Source organism: Mobula hypostoma, chromosome 1 (assembly GCF_963921235.1).
Source record: "Mobula hypostoma chromosome 1, sMobHyp1.1, whole genome shotgun sequence".
In the NCBI taxonomy this organism is placed as follows: domain Eukaryota; kingdom Metazoa; phylum Chordata; class Chondrichthyes; order Myliobatiformes; family Myliobatidae; genus Mobula; species Mobula hypostoma.
This window is the reverse complement of record NC_086097.1, coordinates 222,783,062-222,805,267: the sequence shown is the minus strand read 5'-3', so window position 1 is coordinate 222,805,267 and position 22,206 is coordinate 222,783,062. Positions and strand designations below refer to the sequence as shown.

Sequence of the window (22,206 nt, the reverse complement as noted above, 5' to 3'; positions counted from 1 at the left end):
TCCATATCCTTTGTGTAGTGATGTGAAGAGAACTGAACATGGTACTCCAAGTGGGGTAAGGTCTCATATAGCTGTAACATTACCTCATGACTCTTGAACTCAATGACATGGTTGATGAAGGTCAACACACCATACATCTTAACAACACTGTCAACCTGCACAGCATCCTTGAGTGTCCTATGGACACGGATCCCAAGATCTCTCTGATCCTCCACACTGCCAAGAATCTTACCATTAATATTATGTTCTGTTTTCAAATTTGACCTACCAAAATTAACCACTTCATACTTATCTGGGTTGAACTCCATCTGCCACTTCTCAGCCCAATTCTGCATCCTATCGATGTCGCGTTGTAACCTTTGACAACCCTTCAGACTATCTACAACACCCCCAATTTTTGTGTCATTAGCAAAATTACTAACCAACCCTTCTACTTCCTTATCCAGGTCATTTATAAAAATCACAAAGAGGAGGTGTCCCAGAACAGATCCCTGTGGGAGCACCACTGGTTACTGTCCTCTCTTTGCCTTCTGTGGGCAAGCCAATTCTGGATCCACAGAGCAAGGTCTCCTTGGATCCCATGCCTCATTACTTTCTGAATGAGCCTCACATGGGGAACCTTATCAAATGCCTTACCGAAATCCATATGCACTACATCCACTGGTCTACCTTCATCAATCTGTTTTGTTACATCCTCAAAGAATTCAATCAGGTTTGTAAGGCATGACCTGTCCTTGACAAAGCCATGCTGATTATCCCTAATCAGATTATGTCTCTCCAAATGCTCATAAATCCTGCCTCTCGGGATCTTCTCCAACAACTTGCCCATCACTGAAGTAAGACTTACTAGTCTATAATTTCCTGGGTTACCTCTACTCCCTTTTTTGAACAAGGGAACAATGTTTGCAACCATAGAAACCATAGCAACCATAGAAACCATAGAAGCCATAGAAACTACAGCACAGAAACAGGCCTTTTGGCCCTTCTTGGCTGTGCCGAAACATTTTTTGCCTAGTCCCACTGACCTGCACACGGACCATATCCCTCCATACACCTCCCATCCATGTATCTGTACAATTTATTCTTAAATATTACAAAAGAACCCACATTTACCTCCTCGTCTGGCAGCTCATTCCATACTCCCACCACTCTCTGTGTGAAGAAGCCCCCCCTAATGTTCCCTTTAAACTTTTCCCCCCTCACCCTTAACCCATGTCCTCTGGTTTTTTTCTCCCCTTGCCTCAGTGGAAAAAGCCTGCTTGCATTCACTCTATCTATACCCATCATAATTTTATATACCTCTATCAAATCTCCCCTCATTCTTCTACGCTCCAGGGAATAAAGTCCTAACCTATTCAACCTTTCTCTGTAACTGAGTTTCTCAAGTCCTGGCAACATCCTTGTAAACCTTCAATGCACTCTTTCAACCTTATTTATATCCTTCCTGTAATTTGGTGACCAAAACTGAACACAATACTCCAGATTCGGCCTCACCAATGCCTTATACAACCTCATTATAACATTCCAGCTCTTATACTCAATACTTTGATTAATAAAGGCCAATGTACCAAAAGCTCTCTTTACGACCCTATCTACCTGTGACGACACTTTTAGGGAATTTTGTATCTGTATTCCCAGATCCCTCTGTTCCACTGCACTCCTCAGTACCTTACCATTAACCCTGTATGTTCTATGTTGGTTTGTTTGAGGGAGTTAGATATGGCCCTTGTGGCTACGGGAATCAGGGGGTATGGAGGGAAGGCTGGGGCGGGGTTCTGAGTTGGATGATCAGCCATGATCATAATAAATGGCGGTGCAGGCTCGAAGGGCCGAATGGCCTACTCCTGCACCTATTTTCTATGTTTCTATGTTTCTATGTCCTTCCAACGTGCAATACCTCACACTTGTCAGTATTAAACTCCATCTGCCATTTTTCAGCCCATTTTTCCAGCTGGTCCAAGTCCCTCTGCAGGCTCTGAAAACCTTCCTCACTGTCTATTACACCTCCAATCTTTGTATCATCAGCAAACTTGCTGATCCAATTTACCACATCATCCAGATCATTGATATAGATGACAAATAACAGTGGACCCAGCACTGATCCCTGTGGCACACCACTAGTCACAGGCCTCCACTCAGAGAAGCAATTCTCTACCACCACGCTCTGGCTTCTTCCATCGAGCCAATGTCTAATCCAATTTACCACCTCTCCATGTATACCTAGCGACTGAATTTTCCTAACTAACCTCCCATGCGGGACCTTGTCAAAGGCCTTACTGAAGTCCATGTAGACAATATCCACTGCCTTCCCTTCATCCACTTTCCTGGTAACCTCCTCGAAAAACTCCAATAGATTGGTCAAACATGACCTACCACGCACAAAGCCATGTTGACTCTCCCTAATAAGTCCCTGTCTATCCAAATGCTTGTAGATTCTGTCTCTTAGTACTCCCTCCAATAACTTACCTACTACTGACGTCAAACTCACCGGCCTATAATTTCCCGGATTACTTTTTGATCCTTTTTTAAACAACGGAACAACATGAGCCACTCTCCAATCCTCCGGCACTTCACCCATAGACAGCGACATTTTAAATATTTCTGCCAGGGCCCCCGCAATTTCAACACTAGTCTCCTTCAAGGTCTGAGGGAACACTCTGTCAGGTCCCGGGGATTTATCCACTTTAATTTTCCTCAAGACAGCAAGCACCTCCTCCTTTTCAATCTGTACAGTTTCCATGGTCTCACTACTTGATTCCCTCAATTCCATAGACTTCATGCCAGTTTCCTTAGTAAATACAGATGCAAAAAACCTATTTAAGATCTCCCCCATTTCCTTTGGTTCCGCACACAGCCGACCACTCTGATCTTCAAGAGGGCCAATTTTATTCCTTACAATCCTTTTGCTCTTAATATACTTGTAAAAGCTCTTTGGATTATCCTTCACTTTGATTGCCAAGGCAACCTCATGTCTTCTTTTAGCCCTCCTGATTTCTTTCTTAAGTATTTTCTTGCACTTCTTATACTCCTCAAGCACCTGATTTTCTCCCTGTTTCCTATACATTTCATACAACTCCCTCTTCTTCTTTATCAGAGTTGCAATATCCCTTGAGAACCAAGGTTCCTTATTCCTATTCAATTTGCCTTTAATCCTGACAGGAATATACAAACTCTGCACTTCCAATCCTCTGGTACTTCTCCCTATTGATGATGCAAAGATCATTGCCAGAGGCTTAGCAATCTCCACCCTCACTTCCCACAGTAGCCTGTGGTATATCTCATCTGGACCTGGCGATTTATCTAACTTTATACTTTTCAAAAGCTCCAGCACAGCCTCTTTCTTAATGTCTATACACTCAAGTATTTCAGTCCGCTGTAAGTCATCCCCACAATTGCCAAGGTCCTTTTCACTAATGAATTCTGAAGCAAAGTATTCATTAAGTACCTCCGCTACCTCCTCCAACTCCATGCACACGTTTCCACTCTCACTCCTGATTGGTCCTATTCTCACATGGCTCATCCTCTTGCTCTTCACATACTTGTAGAATGCCTTGGGGTTTTCCTCAATTCTGCTCACCAAGACCTTCTCATGGCCCCTTCTAGCTCACCTAATTTCATTCTTGAGCTCACTCCTGGCACCGTTGTAATTTTCTGGAGCTCTAACAGTACCTAGTTTCTTGAACATTTTGTAACCTTGGTTCTTTTACCCTACCATCCTTTCCCTGCCTCAATGGAACATACCTATGCAGAGCGCCATGTAAGTCTTCCCCGAACATTTGCTATATTTTTGCCGTGTATTTCCCTGAAAACATCTGCTCCCAATTTATGTTCCCAAGTTCCTGCCTAATCGCATCATATTTCCCCCCAACCCTAATTAAATGTTTTCCCAAATTGTCTGCTCCTATCCCTCTCCAGTGCCATGGTAAATGAGATAGGGTTGTGATCACTACCCACAAAATGCTGTCCTACCCAGAGACCTGACACCTGAGCAGATTCATTTCCCAATACCAGATCAAGTACAGCCTCTGCTGCAGTTGGCTTATCTACATATTGCCCCAGGAAACCTTCCTGAACACACCTAACAAACTCCATCCCATCTAAGCCCCTTGCTCTAAGGAGATGCTAGTCAATATTAGGGAAGTTAAAATCATCCATCACACCAAACCTATTATAATTGCACCATTCCAGAATCTGCCTCCCTATCTGCCACTTGGGGAGGGGGAGGGGGAACGGGAGGGAATGTCGACTCAGACCATGAGAGGCCTGTGTCGGGCATTTTCATGCCTTACAAAGCGCAGATTGGAAGTCTGTGTGGGGCGCCACTCCTCACACAGACACTAGAGCAATGTGTGGTTAAGTGCCTTGCTCAAGGACATAAACACACTGCCGCAGCTGAGGCTTGAACTAGTGACCTTCAGATCACTAGACGAATGCCTTAACCACTTGGCCACGTGCCCCTTGGTGTCTCCGTTACTATCCATAAAAAACACCCAGTAGAGTTATTGCCCCCTTCCTGCTTCTGACTTCCACCCACACAGACTCAGTAGACCATCCCTCCATGACTTCCTGTTTTTCTGCAGCCGCGATACTATCCCTGATTAGCAGTGCCACTCCACCACCTCTTTTGCTTCCCTCCTTGTCCTTTTTGAAACATCTAAAGCTCGGCACACTCACCAGCTATTTCTGCCCCTGAGACACCCAAGTCTCTGTAATGGCCACAACATCATAGTTCCGCGTATTGAATCACACTCTAAGATCATTGGCCTTGTTTATGATACTCCTTGCATTAAAATAGACACATCTCAAGCTATCTCACTGAGTGCTTCTTTGTTCTATCATCTGCCTCATAAACTCCCTACAAATGCACCAAATGCCCCGTCCTCTGCCTCTTCACTTTGGTTCCCATCCCCCTGCAAATCTAGCTTAAATCCTCCCCAACAGCATTGGCAAACCTCCCTCTCAGGATATTGGTTCCCCTCCAGTTCAAGTGCAACCTATCCCACTTGTACAGGTCACTCCTTCCCCAGAAATGGTTCTGATGATCCAAGAACTTGAAACCCTGCTCCCCGCACCATCTCCACAGCCACTCATTCATCTGCATTACCTTCCTGTCCTGACATTTCTGACCTTCCTTAACTCGTGGCACCGGGAGTAATCCGGAGATTACCACCTTGGAGGTCCTGCTCGTAAGCCTCCTTGCTAACTCCCTAAACTAACTGCGCAGGACCTCTACCCCTCTCCTGCCTATGTCATTGATCCCAACATGAGCCACGACTTCTGGCTGCTCCCCCTCCCCCTGAAAGAACATTCTGCAACTGCTCAGAGACATTAGAGCTGTTGGGTTGATTCTCAAATACAGTTTCCTTGCCTTTAGATTATGAATAGCTTACATTAGAAATTAGAAAGACATACCAGATATGTCAGTTCAGACATGTTTGTCCATGATCTCCTCTTGTGCCACCCTCAGGTAGAGGAGTTACACCTTATATTCTGTCCGGATAGTCTCCAAACAAATGGCATGAATATTACTTACTGCTTCTGGTTAAAAAATTTCTCCCCTTCCCCCTTCTTCTATTCCCCACTTTGTCCTCTTATCTCTTCTCACCTGCCTATCACTTTCCCCTGTGTCCCCTCCTCATTCCTTTCTCCTGTGGTCCAGTCTCCTCTCCAGCCCTGTACCTTTCTCATCCACTTGGCTTCACCTATCATCTTCTAGCTATCCTCCTTCCCCTCCCACCTCCTTTTTGTTCTGGTATCTTCCTCCTTCTTTTCCAGTCCTGAAGAAGTGTCTTGTCCTGAAATGTCGACTGTTTATTCGCTTCCATAGATACTGCCTGACCTGCTGAGTTCCTCCAGCATTTTGTGTGTGTGGCTTTGGATTTCCTGCATCTGCAGAATTTCTGATATTTAAGATTCAAACCCTTTATGTTTGGATAGAATATTCTTTGTCTATGACCTTAATATGAAGATTGGTGAAAACACTTACTTCCTAGCAAAATTAGACATGAAGGATTGTAATTATAGTTAATAAAAATTTCACATTTCTGTTTCATGATGCTTGGTTCATTTCCTACAATTTTCCATTATTTGTTCTGATCAATAGTTTCATTGTCGGCATAAATGATTGTATTTTTTCTATAAACATCAGTGAAATAAAATACCCAAGTGTGATATAACATGAAAGCAACAAGCTTTAATTAAGGAAAATCCACAGGAGTTTGTGCATAAAGCAAACCTACCAGCTACTGGTGTCAGTATAGAGCAGATGTTTTATAAAGACTTTTCAAGGAGTACAACAATTCAATAAATGTACTGTGAACTTCAGCTACTGGATAGCTCATAGTTATAAAATTGACGGTGGAATTCTAAATTACCAATGATATATTATTTACTATTTTCTTTCATAGTGTGATAGACTCTCTGACGGTGGTGTCTGAAAAGAGGATGCTGTCTAAGTTGCATGCCATCTTGGACAATGTCTCCCATCCACTACATAATGTACTGGGTGGGCGCAGGAGTACATTCAGCCAGAGACTCATTCCACCGAGATGCAACGCTGAGCATCATAGGAAGTCATTCCTGCCTGTGGCCATCAAACTTTACAACTCCTCTCTTGGAGGGTCAGACACCCTGAGCCAATAGTCTGGTCGTGGACTTATTTCCATCTGGCATAATTTACATATTATTATTTAATTACTTATGGCTTTATATTGCTATATTTATACTCTATTCTTGGTTGGTGCAACTGCAACGAAACCCAGTTTCCCTCGGGATCAATGAAGTATGACTATGACTATGAAGATTTGATAAGCAGTAATAAGCGTTGCATTTCGATGACTTTTATTTTCTAGTAATCATGATGGAAAATTTACTGACCATTTTTCTTTAGAGTTGCGAAGTAAGAAAATAATTCTGTCTCTGGAGAAGTTTGGCAAGTTTATTTATAGTGTATGCTGCACGTTATTAAATGTTCATGCTGCTGCTAACCAGCGCTGGATCCCTTCCTAATTCCCTCTGAAATCCACATGAAACCAGGTTTATATCTTAAAACATACTTAATATTTCAGGATGATGATTCTCCGATTAAGATGATTCTGAGGAAGGATCTTTAACCTGAAATGTCAAAAAATACCAGAAATCTCTCTTTTTCCACGGAGGCTGCCTGACTTGCTGAGTGTTTACAGCTTTTTCTGTTTTCAAGAGTAAGAAACATATATGTTGAAGATAACCCGCTGTGATATTTAGCCACCCACCCATCTACTTCTGAGTAATTATAGAAATAAAACATTTGTGATGCCAATGAGTAAAGTGTAATTATTCCTTACAAACGACCACTCACCTGAAAGACTGAAGTTGCTCTCAAAATAACAGCGCCTCTGCTGAAGGTTTAAGTTGACATCACCTGGTGTGTGGCAGTATAAAGTTTAACAGAGGGAGAAGTTCCAGGGTTGAAATCAGTCTCGTTATAAACAGTTTTACACTACATTCTAAAGTCCTTACTGCAGAAGAGTAACAACAATCTAGGGTAACATTTAGAACTTTACTCTGTTCCCTTGATTCCAGCTCGTCCATGTGTCGTGAGTGAATGGAGCCAGTGGAGTGGCTGCGCTGAGCAATGCGTGCCCAGTGTCCGGATTCGGCAGCGCCACGTCGAACAGGAGCCTCAGAATAATGGAGACCCCTGTCCTACTCTGGAAGAGCGAGCAGGCTGCCTGGAGTACATGGATTACCAGGGCATCCGCTGTGGACAGTCTCATGGTACTGATCTGAAAGTGTTCCTATCGATATTTACAACCCTTATTTGAATTCATCCCCTCTTAGTGAGGAATTCTTTTTAAACTCTTCAAGTTGTCTTTTTTTTGTTTGCTAAATTGAAGCATAGCAGTATTAGGGTAAGAAAACAACCTTTCCTGTACTCCCCGTGTTATGATCTGTCACTCTTAAATGTGTTCATTCATATTTTAATAATAGAAATATGTTCAGTGTATAATGAGCCTCATAATTTATTTTAAAAACATGCTAAATTGTAACAATCTATTTTTTCATTTTTACACCAATTATTCTATGTCTTCCAGTCATCTGGCAACTGATGCTAAACTTTGTCCACTGCATGAAGAAGAATGCATGATCTCATCACATGGGATGCTTAGAGTTGGCAGAGACAAGACAGCATTGTTCCATTAGTCAGGGTTGGATTTGTATCTGGATCTCCACTGTGAAAGGATAGTGGTTTAACCCAGTGTGATGCGACATAATTATTTTCTTTGGAATGTGATTGTCACATCTAATCCTGAGAACAATTATTACTGCATAGGCTCTTTCTATTATAACTTTGCATAAATGAGCATGAAGCTGTAATGTTACCATGAATAATGTTTGGCGAACAGATATTCATTTGAATACATGAAGATAGATATTAATATTCAGAGAACTGACGATAGTCACAAAAGATAACCGTCTTCTTCAATGCTATCGCATTCCAGAATACAGAATTAGCCACCGTGATGATAACATAGGTTTTATAAGAACTATGACTGAATGTTAGTATTAAGTTCTTCATGATGAATAAAGAGTTTCCATTTTATGATGCCTTTTACGTCCTATAATCTTCTCGATCAGAGAATTAATTTTGAAACATGATAATGTAGGAAAATGAAGCAGCTATAATAATGAGTGAAAAAATATATCTGTGATCAGCTGATAAACCTATCAGACTATATTTGGCATTATCTTATCCTACTCAATATTTTGTTTTACTGCCCTAGAACCTGCTTTTATAAGCACCGCAGAATACAATAATGGGAGAAAACAGCACACTTTGTTTGGGGATGAAAAGATGCCTGGGTAAGTAACAATTAATACCAGGTTGATCATCTGAACAGACTTGACTGCATATCAGCGGCATACTATGTAATATACAGTATGTCTTCATGTTCTTAATCTGAATAGTTGTTAAAATCTGCACTAAATGGGTTAAAATTAGAAGCAATATTTGTAATTTGGACTGTGAATATTAAAGTGCTTTTTTGACCAGAAGTTTCTTCTTCAAACTTTAACATTTCTCTTTTTTGTTAGCAGTTTCAGTTGCTGTGGATTTTCAGCATTTTTTTTTAACTTTAAATCCTTATTTTTAATAAAAAAGAACAGATAAATAGAAGGACCAGGGATTAATGCAAGTATAGAGAAGCGTAAGGCTTGCTAATACAGTAAATGCACAACAACTGAGTTAAAAAAAAAAGTCAGGGAGGGACACAGAAAAAGCAAGATTCATTTATGGCTCTGTACGAAGAAATTCCTTCATCATTAGAGTGACTGGAATCTGCCAATAATATAGCCAGACTCTTGTAGATAAAAAAAAGGCTTGTATTAAACTTTGAAAAGAGCAAATTCAGGTTTTTACTATGTTGTTTTCCTCGGGATTTTCCTCTAGCACTTTGTTAACTTGACCATGACAGTGAAAGTAAATAGTGAAGATGGGCCAGAAGATACATTTTTCAACAAGTCAGGTCTGCCTCCCGGCAACAGCCAGTTTATGGCATTGTGCCAGTGGAGGCCCCTGCTGCTGCATCATCCCTTTCTTCTGAGCAACTTATGGTAAAGAGGGCATGGACAAAATGGGAACCAGTAAATACTTTAGCAAACTTTTTAAACGTGATTACCAAATGTTCTTTGGAAGCACAGTGATCTGATGGGACGCAATTGGAAGATCTTTCAGTTAAGCTGGCTAACTTGTGGGCTACCAATTTATTGATTGCTATTCTCCATTTCCATTTTCATCAAATTCCAACATAAGCCCTATTTATGGAAAACATGTCACTTTGTCAGGAACATTGTTACAAACAATCCACAGGGTTTATCTCTGACTTTAGTAGAAAGGAAAATAAGTGATTTTAACTTGGGTGATTCATTGGGTTTGTAAAGAGAGGGTCAACCCTAAAGAACCTGATAGAAATTTTAGAAAAGGTACACAAAATAGTGACAGGGAAACATCTTTGGATGTTAATTACATGGATTCATAAGATAATTGATAAAGTCACTTGGAAGAAAGTGGTATGGATATCAGTAAATAGAAGGAAGGGGTTTTCTATTTTGGACCTAAGTACTTTCTAACTGATGAAATATCAGAAACAGTGGAAACTGTTTCTGTGCTGTATGAATCTGTGAATGGAGTTCCAAAGATATCTGAGCCAAATGAGCTCTTGTTGTCAAGGGTGAAAGTTGATATATACATTACATTGCAGTTCTCTTTACCTGGCAGAGTATATAAGACAATCGAAGATGAAATAGAGCAGGGAGAGCCCTAGAGGCAGGAGCAAGCATTTCTATTAATGAAGTCAATAGGGGTGGTAAATTGACTCCATTTGAATTGTTGGTAAATAGCAACGTTCTACTGAGTGGCACTTAAGAGGAAAGAAGAAAAGGAACTTGCATTTGAGTGTTCCCTTTTACAATTTTGCGTCTTCATTTAGAGATCTGCAGTCAATGAAATATTTTTTGAAGCCTGCTTGTTGCTTTAAAGTAGGTAAATTGCATGCATATTCTAACATACATGGTTGCTCTTATACCTGTGGATAGTGTAAGCAAGTGGCTGTGTATGGTTGTGAGATATTGAAGATTTTTGTACAGACACAGCGGAAGCAAATGTCACAGGGGAAGTCCTATGGACTTTTGTGAAGAAGTAATGGAGAAGGACACTGTGAGGAAGTTTGATGATGGGGCATCCCTAGACTTAAGCATTGGAATAGTGATGGACGTGGTGTAAAGGGCTGGAGAGGAGATAATGGGGACAGTTACAGAAAATACACAGTCCAGAATCTGGAGTGGTCTCAGATGACACCTTAAGTTGGGAGTTTGGATGGAGGGAGCAGGAGTGTTGACTGCACTTCCATGGGGTAGTGCACTGGTGTTCAAATCTGGAGCAAGCTTTTAATATAAGAACTCAAATAAATCCCTCTGCTGAACCCTGCTGACACAATGTCCATATTTTGAAATTCTGTGCATATTCATATGCCTGTCTGAGAGCTTGTTAAGAATCTCTATTGTATTTGCCTCCACTATCACCCCTGGGAGAGTATTCCAGACACCCACCACTCTCTGTGTAAAAAAAACTTGCCCGGCACATCTCCTGGAACATTACCCTCTCTTCTTAAATGCATGCCCTCTGGTATTAGGCATTTTGACCCTGAGGAAAAGATACCAACTGTATCTCCGTGCCCCTTAATCTCATAAACTTCTATCAGGTCTCCCCTCAACCTCTGCCACTCCAGGGAAGACAACCCAAGTTTGACAAACCTCTCGTTATGGCATATTCTCTTGAATCCAGGAAGCATCCTAGTGAGACTCTTCGGCACCCTCTCTAAAGCCTTGGCATCCTTCCTACAACAGGCTACCAGAACTGAATGCAATGCTCCAGACGCAGTCTATCTAAAGCAGCAACAGAATTTCCAGAGGAACATTCTTTCGTTTGGCGGTCTACATGTGTATGGTTGAATGACAAAAACTGATGGTGAACTTGAACTTGAATTCTTCTGCACGCCACTGTTGTAACGTGTGGGGTTATTTGAGTTACTGTTGCCTTCCTGTCAGCTTGAACCAGTCTGGCCATTCTCTTCTGATCTCCCTCATTAACAAGACATTTTTTGCTCACAGAACTGTCACTCATTGTATTTCTTTGTTTTTCGCACCATTCTGTGTAAATCCTGGAGATTGTTGTGCATGAAAATCCCAGGAGATTAGCAGTTTCTGAGATGCTCAACCCCCACTTCCCCCATCTGACACCAACAATCATTCTATGGTTAAAATCACACTGAACATATTTCTTCCCCATTCTGATGTTTGGTTAGAACAACAACTGACCCTCTGTACCATGTCTACATGCTTTAATGCATTGAGTTGCAGCCACATAATTGACTGATTAGGTCCTTATGTTAATAAAATGGCCACTGTTGCCATGTACTATGGTCACGTTACATGAGTTGTTTGCGATATATTGGCCATGGAACAACTTCACTACAGATCTACAAGAATTTTAGCAAGTCTTTAAATGTTAGATTATGAGCACTTGTAACCTGGGCTTCAATGCATTGTAGAAAACTAAGAGGTAATCTGTTTAGATTTTCTTCGGTGCTTTGGGAGGAATTACTAGAGTGCATGAGGAATACTTTGATTATAACCTAATCAGTGAGAGGCTGGAAACAAACTCAGATCCAGACCATTCAGGGAAAAGTTAGAAAAGACTTCTTAATAGAAATGGACAACCGTAGAACACTCTTCCAAAATGTACAGTAAGTACCAGGTCAATCAATAATCTTCTGAGAACCAGTTTTTTGGACATAGCCGAGAACGTGAAGGGATATGGTGCAGGGCTCAGTGCATGGAGTTTGGATGTAGATCAGCCACCATCTCAATGAATACCAGACAGGCTCCAGGTTAAATTTACCCGTGTTTGTAATTTCCTAATTCTTATGTTATCAATCAGATATTGTGCGGAGTTTGTGATTGAGTCGCTGTCCTTCCACTGCACTGTAGAGAATCGTCCATTCGCCAGGTGGATGCAGTATCTCCGAGAAGGTTACACTGTTTGTGTAACATGTCAGCCACCAGCCCTGAATTCACACAACCACCGTTGTCATGGTGATGAGGCAACTATTAATGGGTAATTATAAACTCATTCAATTTTGTTATATGAACATTAAGTATAGTAGAGTACATTAATTTTAAAAATAATACTTATTGTTTTGCAGTTTATAATTCTTTTCTATTATTGAACAAAATCACCCATTACCAATTTTGAATTGATTAGATTTGTTGGACATAATTATAAAAGACAAATCAGAAACAGTGGATAAGTTAGGACATTTGCTATATAATATACACTTTTTCTAAGATCATACCTTATGCATGGTATGCTCCACACACAACACTTTCCTCACTGTACCTATCAGTGAAACTACTTAATTGGTAAGCCTCTTCATAGTTTCCTATAGAAAAATTCAGAAAGGCTTTGAAAACCATATCTTCCAGGCTTGCATCCTGTCAAAAATGATCAAATACTTTTTCTTTTCTGTGGTTATCTCCAAAATTAGTAAACATTGAAAAAGTAAAAACGATGACCTATGAGATTGAAAATTGAAAGATTAAAATTTTAAAACTTTTAAAATATCACTTAAATATGAAAAATTGAAACTATTACATTTATTTAAAGTAACGTACAGTGCCTTGTAAAATTATTCAGTCCATAACCCTTTGTTCACATAAATAAGTATTAAACCAGGGATTTTGATCAATTTAACTGAGAATTATTATTTGTGAATCACATGCTCTTTTTTTCCACAGGAGAGCCAAAAACAGGGAAAATAGTGAAGCATGAAAATTAGAATTTCAGTGTCAGCAGTTCAAAAGTATTCATCCTCCTTTGCTCAGTACATAGTTGACCCACCTCTTGCAGTGGTTACAGCCAGTAGTCTTTTTGGATAAGTCTCCATTAGCTTTGCACTTTGTGATGAAGCAAGGATTGCCCTGATGGCATGACCATTGATTTTTCGAACATCCAGTAATTCCCCCACTCCTCCCTGTCCTCTTCTATCAGATTCCCCCTTTTATCTCTTTCACCAATCGGATTTCCAGTTCTTCATTTCATACCTCCCCGTCTCCCGGTTTCACCTATCACCTACCACCTTGTACTTCTTCCTCCCCTCCCCCACTTCTTACTCTGACTTCTCATCTCTTTTTCCAGTCCTGGCCTGAAATGTCGACTATTTACTCTTTTCCACAGATGCTGCCTGGCCTGCTGAGTTCCTCCAGCATTTTGTGTGTGTTACCTTGATTTCCAGCATTTGCAAATTTTCTTTTGTTTGTGATTTTATCCATGCTGGTATTTTTCCGGTAATACCATGGGCTCTTATCTGGTTAAGCAGCCTCATGTGTGACATCTTGTTAAAAGTCTTCTGAAAATCCAAGTAAACAACATTTACTGACTCTCCTTTATTGATCATGCCTGTTATTTCCTCACAGAATTCAGATAGATTTATCAAGCAAATCTTCTAGAGGAAACCATGCTGACATTGGCTTGGTTTGTCACGTGCCTCCAAGGACTCTGAAATGTCATGTTTAATAATGGACTCCAACCTCTTCCCGATCAGTGATGTTAAGCTAACTGGCCTATAATTTCTTTTCTTCTGCCTTCTAAAAGACTGGAGTGACATTTGCAATTTTCCAGTCCTCAGGAACCATTCCAGAATCTAGTGACTCTTGAAAGATCTTACTAATGCCTCCACAATCTCTTCAGCTACCTCTTTCAAAACTCTGGCGTGTAGTCCATCCAGTCCAGGTGACTTATCTATCTTCAGACCTTCCGGCTTCCCAAGCGCCTTCTCCTTTGTTAACAATGACACTGACCTCTGCCCCCGACACATACTGCTTGTGTCATCCACAGTGAAAACTAACGCAAAATTCTTATTAAATCTGGTTCATTACACAACACCAAATCAAAAATTGCTTTTTCTCTAGTGTGCACAACCAGCAGCTGCTCTAAAAAGCTATTTTGTAGGGATTCTACAAATTTCTTCTCTTGGAATCCAGCACCAACCTGATTTTCCCAATCTACCTGCATAATGAAATCCCCTATGACAATCACAACACTGCCCTTTTTACATGCTTTTTCTTTCTGCCGTTGTAGTTTGCACCCCACATCATGGCTACTATTTGGAAGCCTTTATATAACTCCCTACAGGGTCGTTTTACACTTGTAGTTTCTTAACTGTACCACAAGAAAGTTGTTTACCATTGCAGTATAAAATGGCACAATTCAATATGCTACAAACACGAGAAGACTGGAAATCCAATGCAATACACACAACATGCTGGAGGAACTCAGCAGGTCAAGCAGCTCTTATGGAGAGAAAGAAACAGTCGTGTTTTAGGCTGAGACCTTTCTTCAGCACAACTCAATATGCTGTCATCATCATCATCATCATCATCGTCATCATCATCATCGTCATCAGGTGCCGTGCCCAGTTTGAGCTTTGACTGCCATGGCCCACACACTCCTGTTTCGGGTCAAGTGGATCAATTCATTGGTATTCATTTCCAGTTCTCTGGCTGCTGTCTCCATCATCATTTGTCTTTGTCTTCCTCTTGCTTTCTTTCCTTCAATCTTTCCCATAATTACTGTGCATTCTAACTCCTCTTTCCTAATCCCATGTCCAATGAAGTCACGTTGCCTTTTCATGATCTCATACGTTATTTCTCTTTTTGTGTTTGCTCTGTTCATGACATCCTCATTAGATATTCGTTTCATCCATGATATTCTTTGCATCCTCCTCAAAAACCATATCTCTGCTGCTTCAATTCGTTTCCTCATGTTACTAGATATTGTCCAACATTCTGAGCCATATAACATAACTGGATAAATGTAACATTTCAGTACTCTGAGGCGGGTTGTCATGCCTAGTTTAGTATTGGTCAGTACACTCTTCATTCTCATAAAAGTGTCTTTTGCCATCCCTATTCTTCTTTTGATGTCCAAGTCGCACCTGCCATCTGATGTCACCCAGCTTCCTAAGTAGCAAAAGTTCTGTACTTGTTTTATGTCTTCCCCATTTATTCTCGGCCTGCAGATAGGATTCTCCTTCTTTTTGGATATTACCGTACATTCTGTCTTTTTGCAATTGATAGATAGACCCATTTTTGCACTTTCTTCAACAACTATATCAATTAAGTTTTATAGTTCTTCCTCTGCACTTGCAATTAACACAGTGTCATCTGCATATCTGAAATTACTGATGTTTTCACCGCCAACTTTGATTCCCAAGATGTCTCTTATTTTTTGTAATATTGTTTCACTATACACATTAAACAAATCAGGGGAGAAAACACACCCTTGTCTAATGCCTCTCTTGATTTTCGTAAAGTGATACTTCTCCACCAGTTCTTACAGCGGTAGTTTGTTCCCAATACAGATTTCTGATTAGGCGGAGGTCTTTCGAATCTAGATCTAGAGTTTCCTGTAATATTTCGAATAACTTATTGTGCTTCACTTTATCAAATGCTTTTGTGTAGTCGATAAAATAAACAAACAAATCTTTTTGCACTTGAATAGCTCATTCTGATAGCCTCCTTAACATCAATATTGCGTTTCTTGTACCTTCGTCTTTCACAAAACCACATTGTTATTTACCTATCTCAGCTTGTATCTTACTTTTAGCTCTTGTCAACAAAATTCTTAGAAGTATCTTGGTGATATGACTCATTAATCTTATGGTCCTATGTAATTCACATTCTATTGCTCCAGGTTTCTTAGGAAGAGTGATAAATACTGTTTTTTTCCATCTCTTTTGGTATTATTCCAGTCTCATAAATGTCATTGATTAAATCAGTAAGTTTTTCAATTCCATAATATGCTATATTGTGCTTGAAATGCAGGCCAATTTTGCAAAATGTAATTATTTGCTACATTATGGGTTTTGTCACTAGTAAATTGATTTCAGTTTCAAATGACTTCAGAAGCTTAAATTTATTTGGATTTAACTAGTTAGATCATTGATCTACCATGAATACTTGAGAGTATTGTCCTTTTGAGGTGTTCATAGTAATTCAATAATCTCATTAGCTAAATCCTGATCAATTTAAACTCAATGATTGTTTAGTTAAATTTACTTTAGATGGCAAATCAATTGCGTAGTAAGTTGTAAAATATTTAAATGATCTGAATTTGTGTTGGTATATTATGCAAACAATACTTAAACCCTATGAATGTTTCAGATATTCTTTACAGATGCTAATAAAGCATGATGTACATTTCCAATATTTCCTGTTCAATAAAAATTTTAAAAACTGCAGATGTTGGAAAACTAAAATTAAAAAAACAGAAAATGTTTCAAACACTCAGCAGGTGAAGCAGCCTGTGTAGAAATAGAAACAGGGTTAATGTTTCGGGTTGGAGATCTTTCATCTGAGCACGAGCACCACGTTTCTTTCTGCAAATGCTGCCTAACCCGCTGTTTCCAAAATATCCTGTTTATTTTCATTTGAGTGTGTGATGACATTGGGTTTGCTGACTGCAAAGTTCTAAACTCAGACAAAGACCTTAAGCCCTATCAGAAATAAATAGCCATGAGTATTCTCACTAATGGAGATTATACTGTAACTACCCAATCTTTTATTCTCTTATATTCTCCACAGAGAGTTTAGCTGCCAATACCCACTATTTGAGCAGTGAGTCCCCTCTCCCTACCAAGCAGAAGATACTTCCAGCTACCAAAGTAGCTAAACATAGTTCATTTATTTTCAGTGATACACATTTAAATCCATACACCACTCTTAAAACTCAGAAGACTTATACCTTAAACATTCCCAAATCACAAACCGTTTCTAAAACACAAAACATTTGAAAAACACAATGCATTTCTTAAACATAAATGACAAAGAATAAAACATTTCCAAAACACAGATAAAATTCCTATAAACTAAAAAGATATACCATGATGCAGACAAATAAATCGTTTGTCACAGAAACTGAAGCTGGAAGCATGGATTTTAATTCGTCCATGTTTCTCTCATGTTCTTGATGTTCTTTACCCCATTCCTAATAAGCCAGAACTGTTCTCTATATTTATATCCTTTTTCTATCACTTGAGTGAGTTCACACACATATGCTATTTCCTCAGATATTGTTTTAGCACAAATGGACTAAAAGCATTTTTTGGAGACATAGACCTCAACTAAGACTATAAATACTGTGAAACCTACTTCCATGAGTACATAAACCCTTCAGCTATAACATCAGTTATTGATATACCAAATGATACTAACATCTGTTCTGCAAGCTTCTACAAACTAAGCAAATTAAGAGTCAACCCAGATTTAAAAAATTACCGTTGTATTTATGTAACGCTCTGGGAAAGGGTTCACTGCTAATGTAATGATTTCTCTGTAGCTGCAGTGTTTGAGTTATGTCTAGAGATAACGGGGGCTTTAGAATGTGTGCTGGCCAATGAGTGGAGGTGTATTTTCTTTCTTATGTACCCAAGAGAAGGGAATTCACAGGCTTTTGGGTTCAGAAGATGGAGAGAGAAGATGCCAGAATGGGGAAGCCGTAGACTGCAGGACTGAGCAGACTTGGAATGGGGTCGGGAGTCGACAATGCCCGGGGAAAATCGATGAAGAATGACCAGATGGGAAATCAATGAGTTCCAACATATGCATTAGACTGTTTCATTAAAATTGGCCCTTTTTCTTTTTGTTTTCTTTGCTAACCCTATAGTCAAATTAAGAATTATAAAGCTCAATCGCTTAATTGCATATTGTATATTGTTTGTTATTTCATGGTACTGATTTGTAACAGGGGAACACATCATGTAGCATCCACCCAAACAAGATTTCTCAAGTTTGGCCAGGCCGGAGGCTGTCCTCCTCTAGATTGACAAGAGTTGGCCAAACCTGAGGGTTACATACATTTATTTTATTTCTTACATCCAAGGGAGTAAAAATCTTTATGTTGAGTCTCTGTCATAATGTGCAAGCAATAAAGAAGGGAAATGTGGGAGAATATTGCCCAATATATATACAGTCAGATACACAATCAGATCACTGTGTATTGATAAATCTGATGGCCTGGTGAAAGAAGCTGTCCCAGAGCCTGTTGGTCCTGGACTTAATGCTGTGGTAACATTTGTCAGACTGTAGCAGCTGAAACAGTTTGTGGTTGGGTTGGTTGGAATACCTGATGATCCTCTGGGCCCTTTTTACACACTGCTGCTGTAAGTGTACTTTCTACAAAGTGAAACCCAATAGCATGAATGGCAGCCATGCTTCACTACAAGATGAACTCTGGGACAGTGAGACCACACCCATAACAAGTGAGGTTGTGATATTCAACATTAGGAATGCTTTATTGGCCTTCATTGGCATAAAAGGCAGCCATATTACATCTGTATTTCTATTTCTACAGTTTGCTACATACATTTGTAAGATTTTTGTCTGTTGTATTTGTATTTTTGGCAGGACTCGTATATCACAGTGGCAAGCAGTGGGTAATTCTCGGTGCAGAGGAACGTGGAAAAGAGTGAATGGGGGACTGCAGTGCTCATGCCCTGGTGTCCACAGTTTTATTTTTATTTGAGTAATTATTATTTTAGAAACATTCTGCACAAGGTTATCAATTTATGATTATGTTTACTGTACATCGGAAAAAACATCATTTTACTTTGAAGATCACATTTCACAAATATTATCGTCAAACAGGATTGCATCATTCTGAATGTGAATTAAGGTCTTTAAAAATATTAGTTTGAATTGTTAATGTTCTGAAAACACGGTTGGTGATCATTTGTGAAGGTTATCATACATACTTAGATTCAAAACTTGAAGTTCTTTGTGACCATCTCCCACAATATGGTTGTATTTTTAGGGGCTTATTTAAAAATTAGTAGCATAATTTTCTCCAGTTTAGAATTAATTCTAATCACTACGAACACATTAAGTGATTTGTCTTTTCAGGACTAAATCATATTCTGGCCAATTAGATTTAAAAAAAGCTCAGATAGATTAGATAGAAGAATATCTTAAACACTTCAGTGCAACACTTTGACAGTGACTTAAACATCTTACTTAGGATGCCATAACATCAGAGTGTAGATTGCAGAAATGATGGGGGGCATGGTCGGTGGGGTCCTAAGCAAATTCTGTGGATTTGTTATTGTGAATTCTGCATTGCATCTGGACTGGCTTTATTTGGCCAAGGTGCAAATAAATAGGAAAACAATTGTGCTAATTCTTCAGGCAAGTCAGTGCATTTTTATAAGGACAAAGTCAAATGTGTGTTTTGGGATTTTAGCCCAGTATCAATTCATAACAGCATTTAAGAGTGCTAGTAAAAGGGCACTCTTACATTGGGTCTTCCATGGACATAAGGTATTCCAGATTGTCGATAGCCACTGAGAACCAGTAGTTGATGACATAAGCCATCTTGGCCATCCATGGTTTCAGTATTTTCATATTAGACATCCGGATCATACGACCTGCCAGAGAGCTCTAGATCACCATGCAGCATCGGCCAATGACATTTGTATTTGTAGCACTCATGACTGACTATCTTTATGGAAGCAGAAATCCAGTGTGTGGTATGACCTCAGCAAAATCTGAAAAGTGCACATCCACTCATAGATAGAATGATGTCAACTAATAAGTGTGTGTAAGTTTTATGGCAAATTTAAAATGAAGTTCATTTTAAGAATTGGTTATGGAGAAGTTTACATCTGCAACAAAGGATTATTAAAATTTAGGGAAAATCAAAAAATAGGCATTCTAATGGTGGAAGAAAACCAGAATGTTTTTCCTAATTCTTATCAATTATTAAAATATGGACATTAGTAATAAACAACTACAAAACTGTGCAGGTTTACTGTTGTTGGAAATGTGTATAATGAGAGAATGCATCTAAATATTGCTAATAACCTTTAAAGTAGAAACTCACAAGCTTCATGCATGAGTATGTTTTTGACACTGAAATGACATCTTTTTCAATTTGGCATTGCACAAAATATAATTATAATGTACATTTGTCATCATGGAAATATACCAGCTAAACTTTGCAAATAACTGTTAAAAACATTGTTGCATCTATTGAAGGTGAGATATGGACTCATTTTATTTACCTGATTTATCTGATGGATGGATAATTGAGAACTGGGGTAGCAGTAGTTATTACAAATCAGAATATTGAGTAATGACCAAGAATAAAGCTAATGGTCTCTTTATTTGGGGGAGGGGGGCACAGATTTAGAGTAGAAGGGGAAAAAATTAAAAGGAACTTGAGGGACAACTTTTTCTACTACAGAATGAGCCATCAGACGGAGTGGTTGAGGCAGGTACAATATTGTCATTTAAGAAGCACTTGAAAAGATACATGGAGAGGAGGAGCCTGGAGGAATATATGGGATGAACGCAGGAAATTAGAACTAGCTCGTGGACAATATGGTCACTGTGGATGCATTGAGCCACCAGGCCTATATCCGTGCTGTATTGCTGTGACTTTCACCATGAACACTTACGCAACATATTTCACCTATCTGTCATTTCTTTGTTTACTGTTCTTATTTCACCAGCGTTGATGTATAGAGGCCTAAAATTTATCTCACCAGCCCTCTTCCTATTTATGTATCTAATAACTTGTACTTCTATGCAAGTTTTCTCCCAAAATTAACTTTCATCCTTCTTATAAACTTATTAAATCTTTTGCTGGTAGATTCTAAAAATTCCCAATCCTCTTGCCTTGGCTCTTGTCTACCCTATCTCTCATGATAATTAAAGTTGCCTTCAAACATAGCTCTCCATTAATGCTCTGAGCTGCTGAGGCATCACACTTTGGAGTATACTGACTACATAGAATATTAAAGATGACAGCACAGTAAAGGCCCTTTGGCCCTTGATGTTATGCTGATCGTTTAACTTACTCGAAAGATCAATGTAACCCTTCCCTCCTACGTAACCCTAACTTTTTTTTCTGTCATCCATATGCCTAGGAATTTCTTGTGCCCCTAATGAATCTGCATCTGCCACCATCTGAAGCAGATTGCTCCATGCACTTGCCACTTTGTGTAAAAAAGAAACTTACTTTTGGTATCACCGCCACCCCCCCCCCCCGCCATGCATTCCACCAATCACCTTAAAATTATGCTCTCGGATTAGCCATTTCTGCCCTGACTAAGTTTCTGGCTATCCCTGCAATCCATACCATTTATCCATCCATATCTTCTTTCCCCTGCCGTTCATGATTTCAGCCCTATCCATTGCCTTTATATCACAACTTAGAAGGTATCAGAGCAGTACTATGATTGACAATGTCATCACTTCTCTCTGTCCTTGTTCTTTTGTAAGTATATAATCTGGGTACTTGATAACTAATACTGTTGTTTCTGTAACACCCAAAGTTATATGGTATCCTATTTTCACCCTATTAGGTGGCAGGACAAATTTAAAACTATTTCCTTAATTTTCCATGATAGATATTATTGAAGTGCAGTGCCTAAATATTCACAAATTACTCTAGTCAGGCCTAATAAATAACTTGTAAACATTTAGCACAACATGCTTGATCCATTGCTTACAAAAAAAAAATCAAAAAGTTTGTTCATAGACATTTCTCACCGTCAACTTCAATTCTACTCGTTTTTGTAAGTTAAATTGTCCTTTTCCCATTGCTGCTGT

General features: G+C 39.3%; 1 protein-coding gene across 1 annotated transcript in view; it reads left to right on the top strand.

The window, feature by feature from the left end:
* Positions 1-20,567, top strand: part of LOC134343362 (somatomedin-B and thrombospondin type-1 domain-containing protein) — a 34,443-nt gene extending 13,876 nt beyond the window's left edge. The window contains exons 2-5 of the mRNA XM_063042065.1: positions 7,564-7,758; positions 8,766-8,844; positions 12,479-12,655; positions 19,003-20,567. Coding sequence (XP_062898135.1) covers positions 7,564-7,758; positions 8,766-8,844; positions 12,479-12,655; positions 19,003-19,120 — 569 coding nt within the window. The 3' untranslated portion in view covers positions 19,121-20,567. The remainder of the gene's footprint in view (positions 1-7,563; positions 7,759-8,765; positions 8,845-12,478; positions 12,656-19,002) is intronic.
* Positions 20,568-22,206: the final 1,639 nt, after the last annotated feature.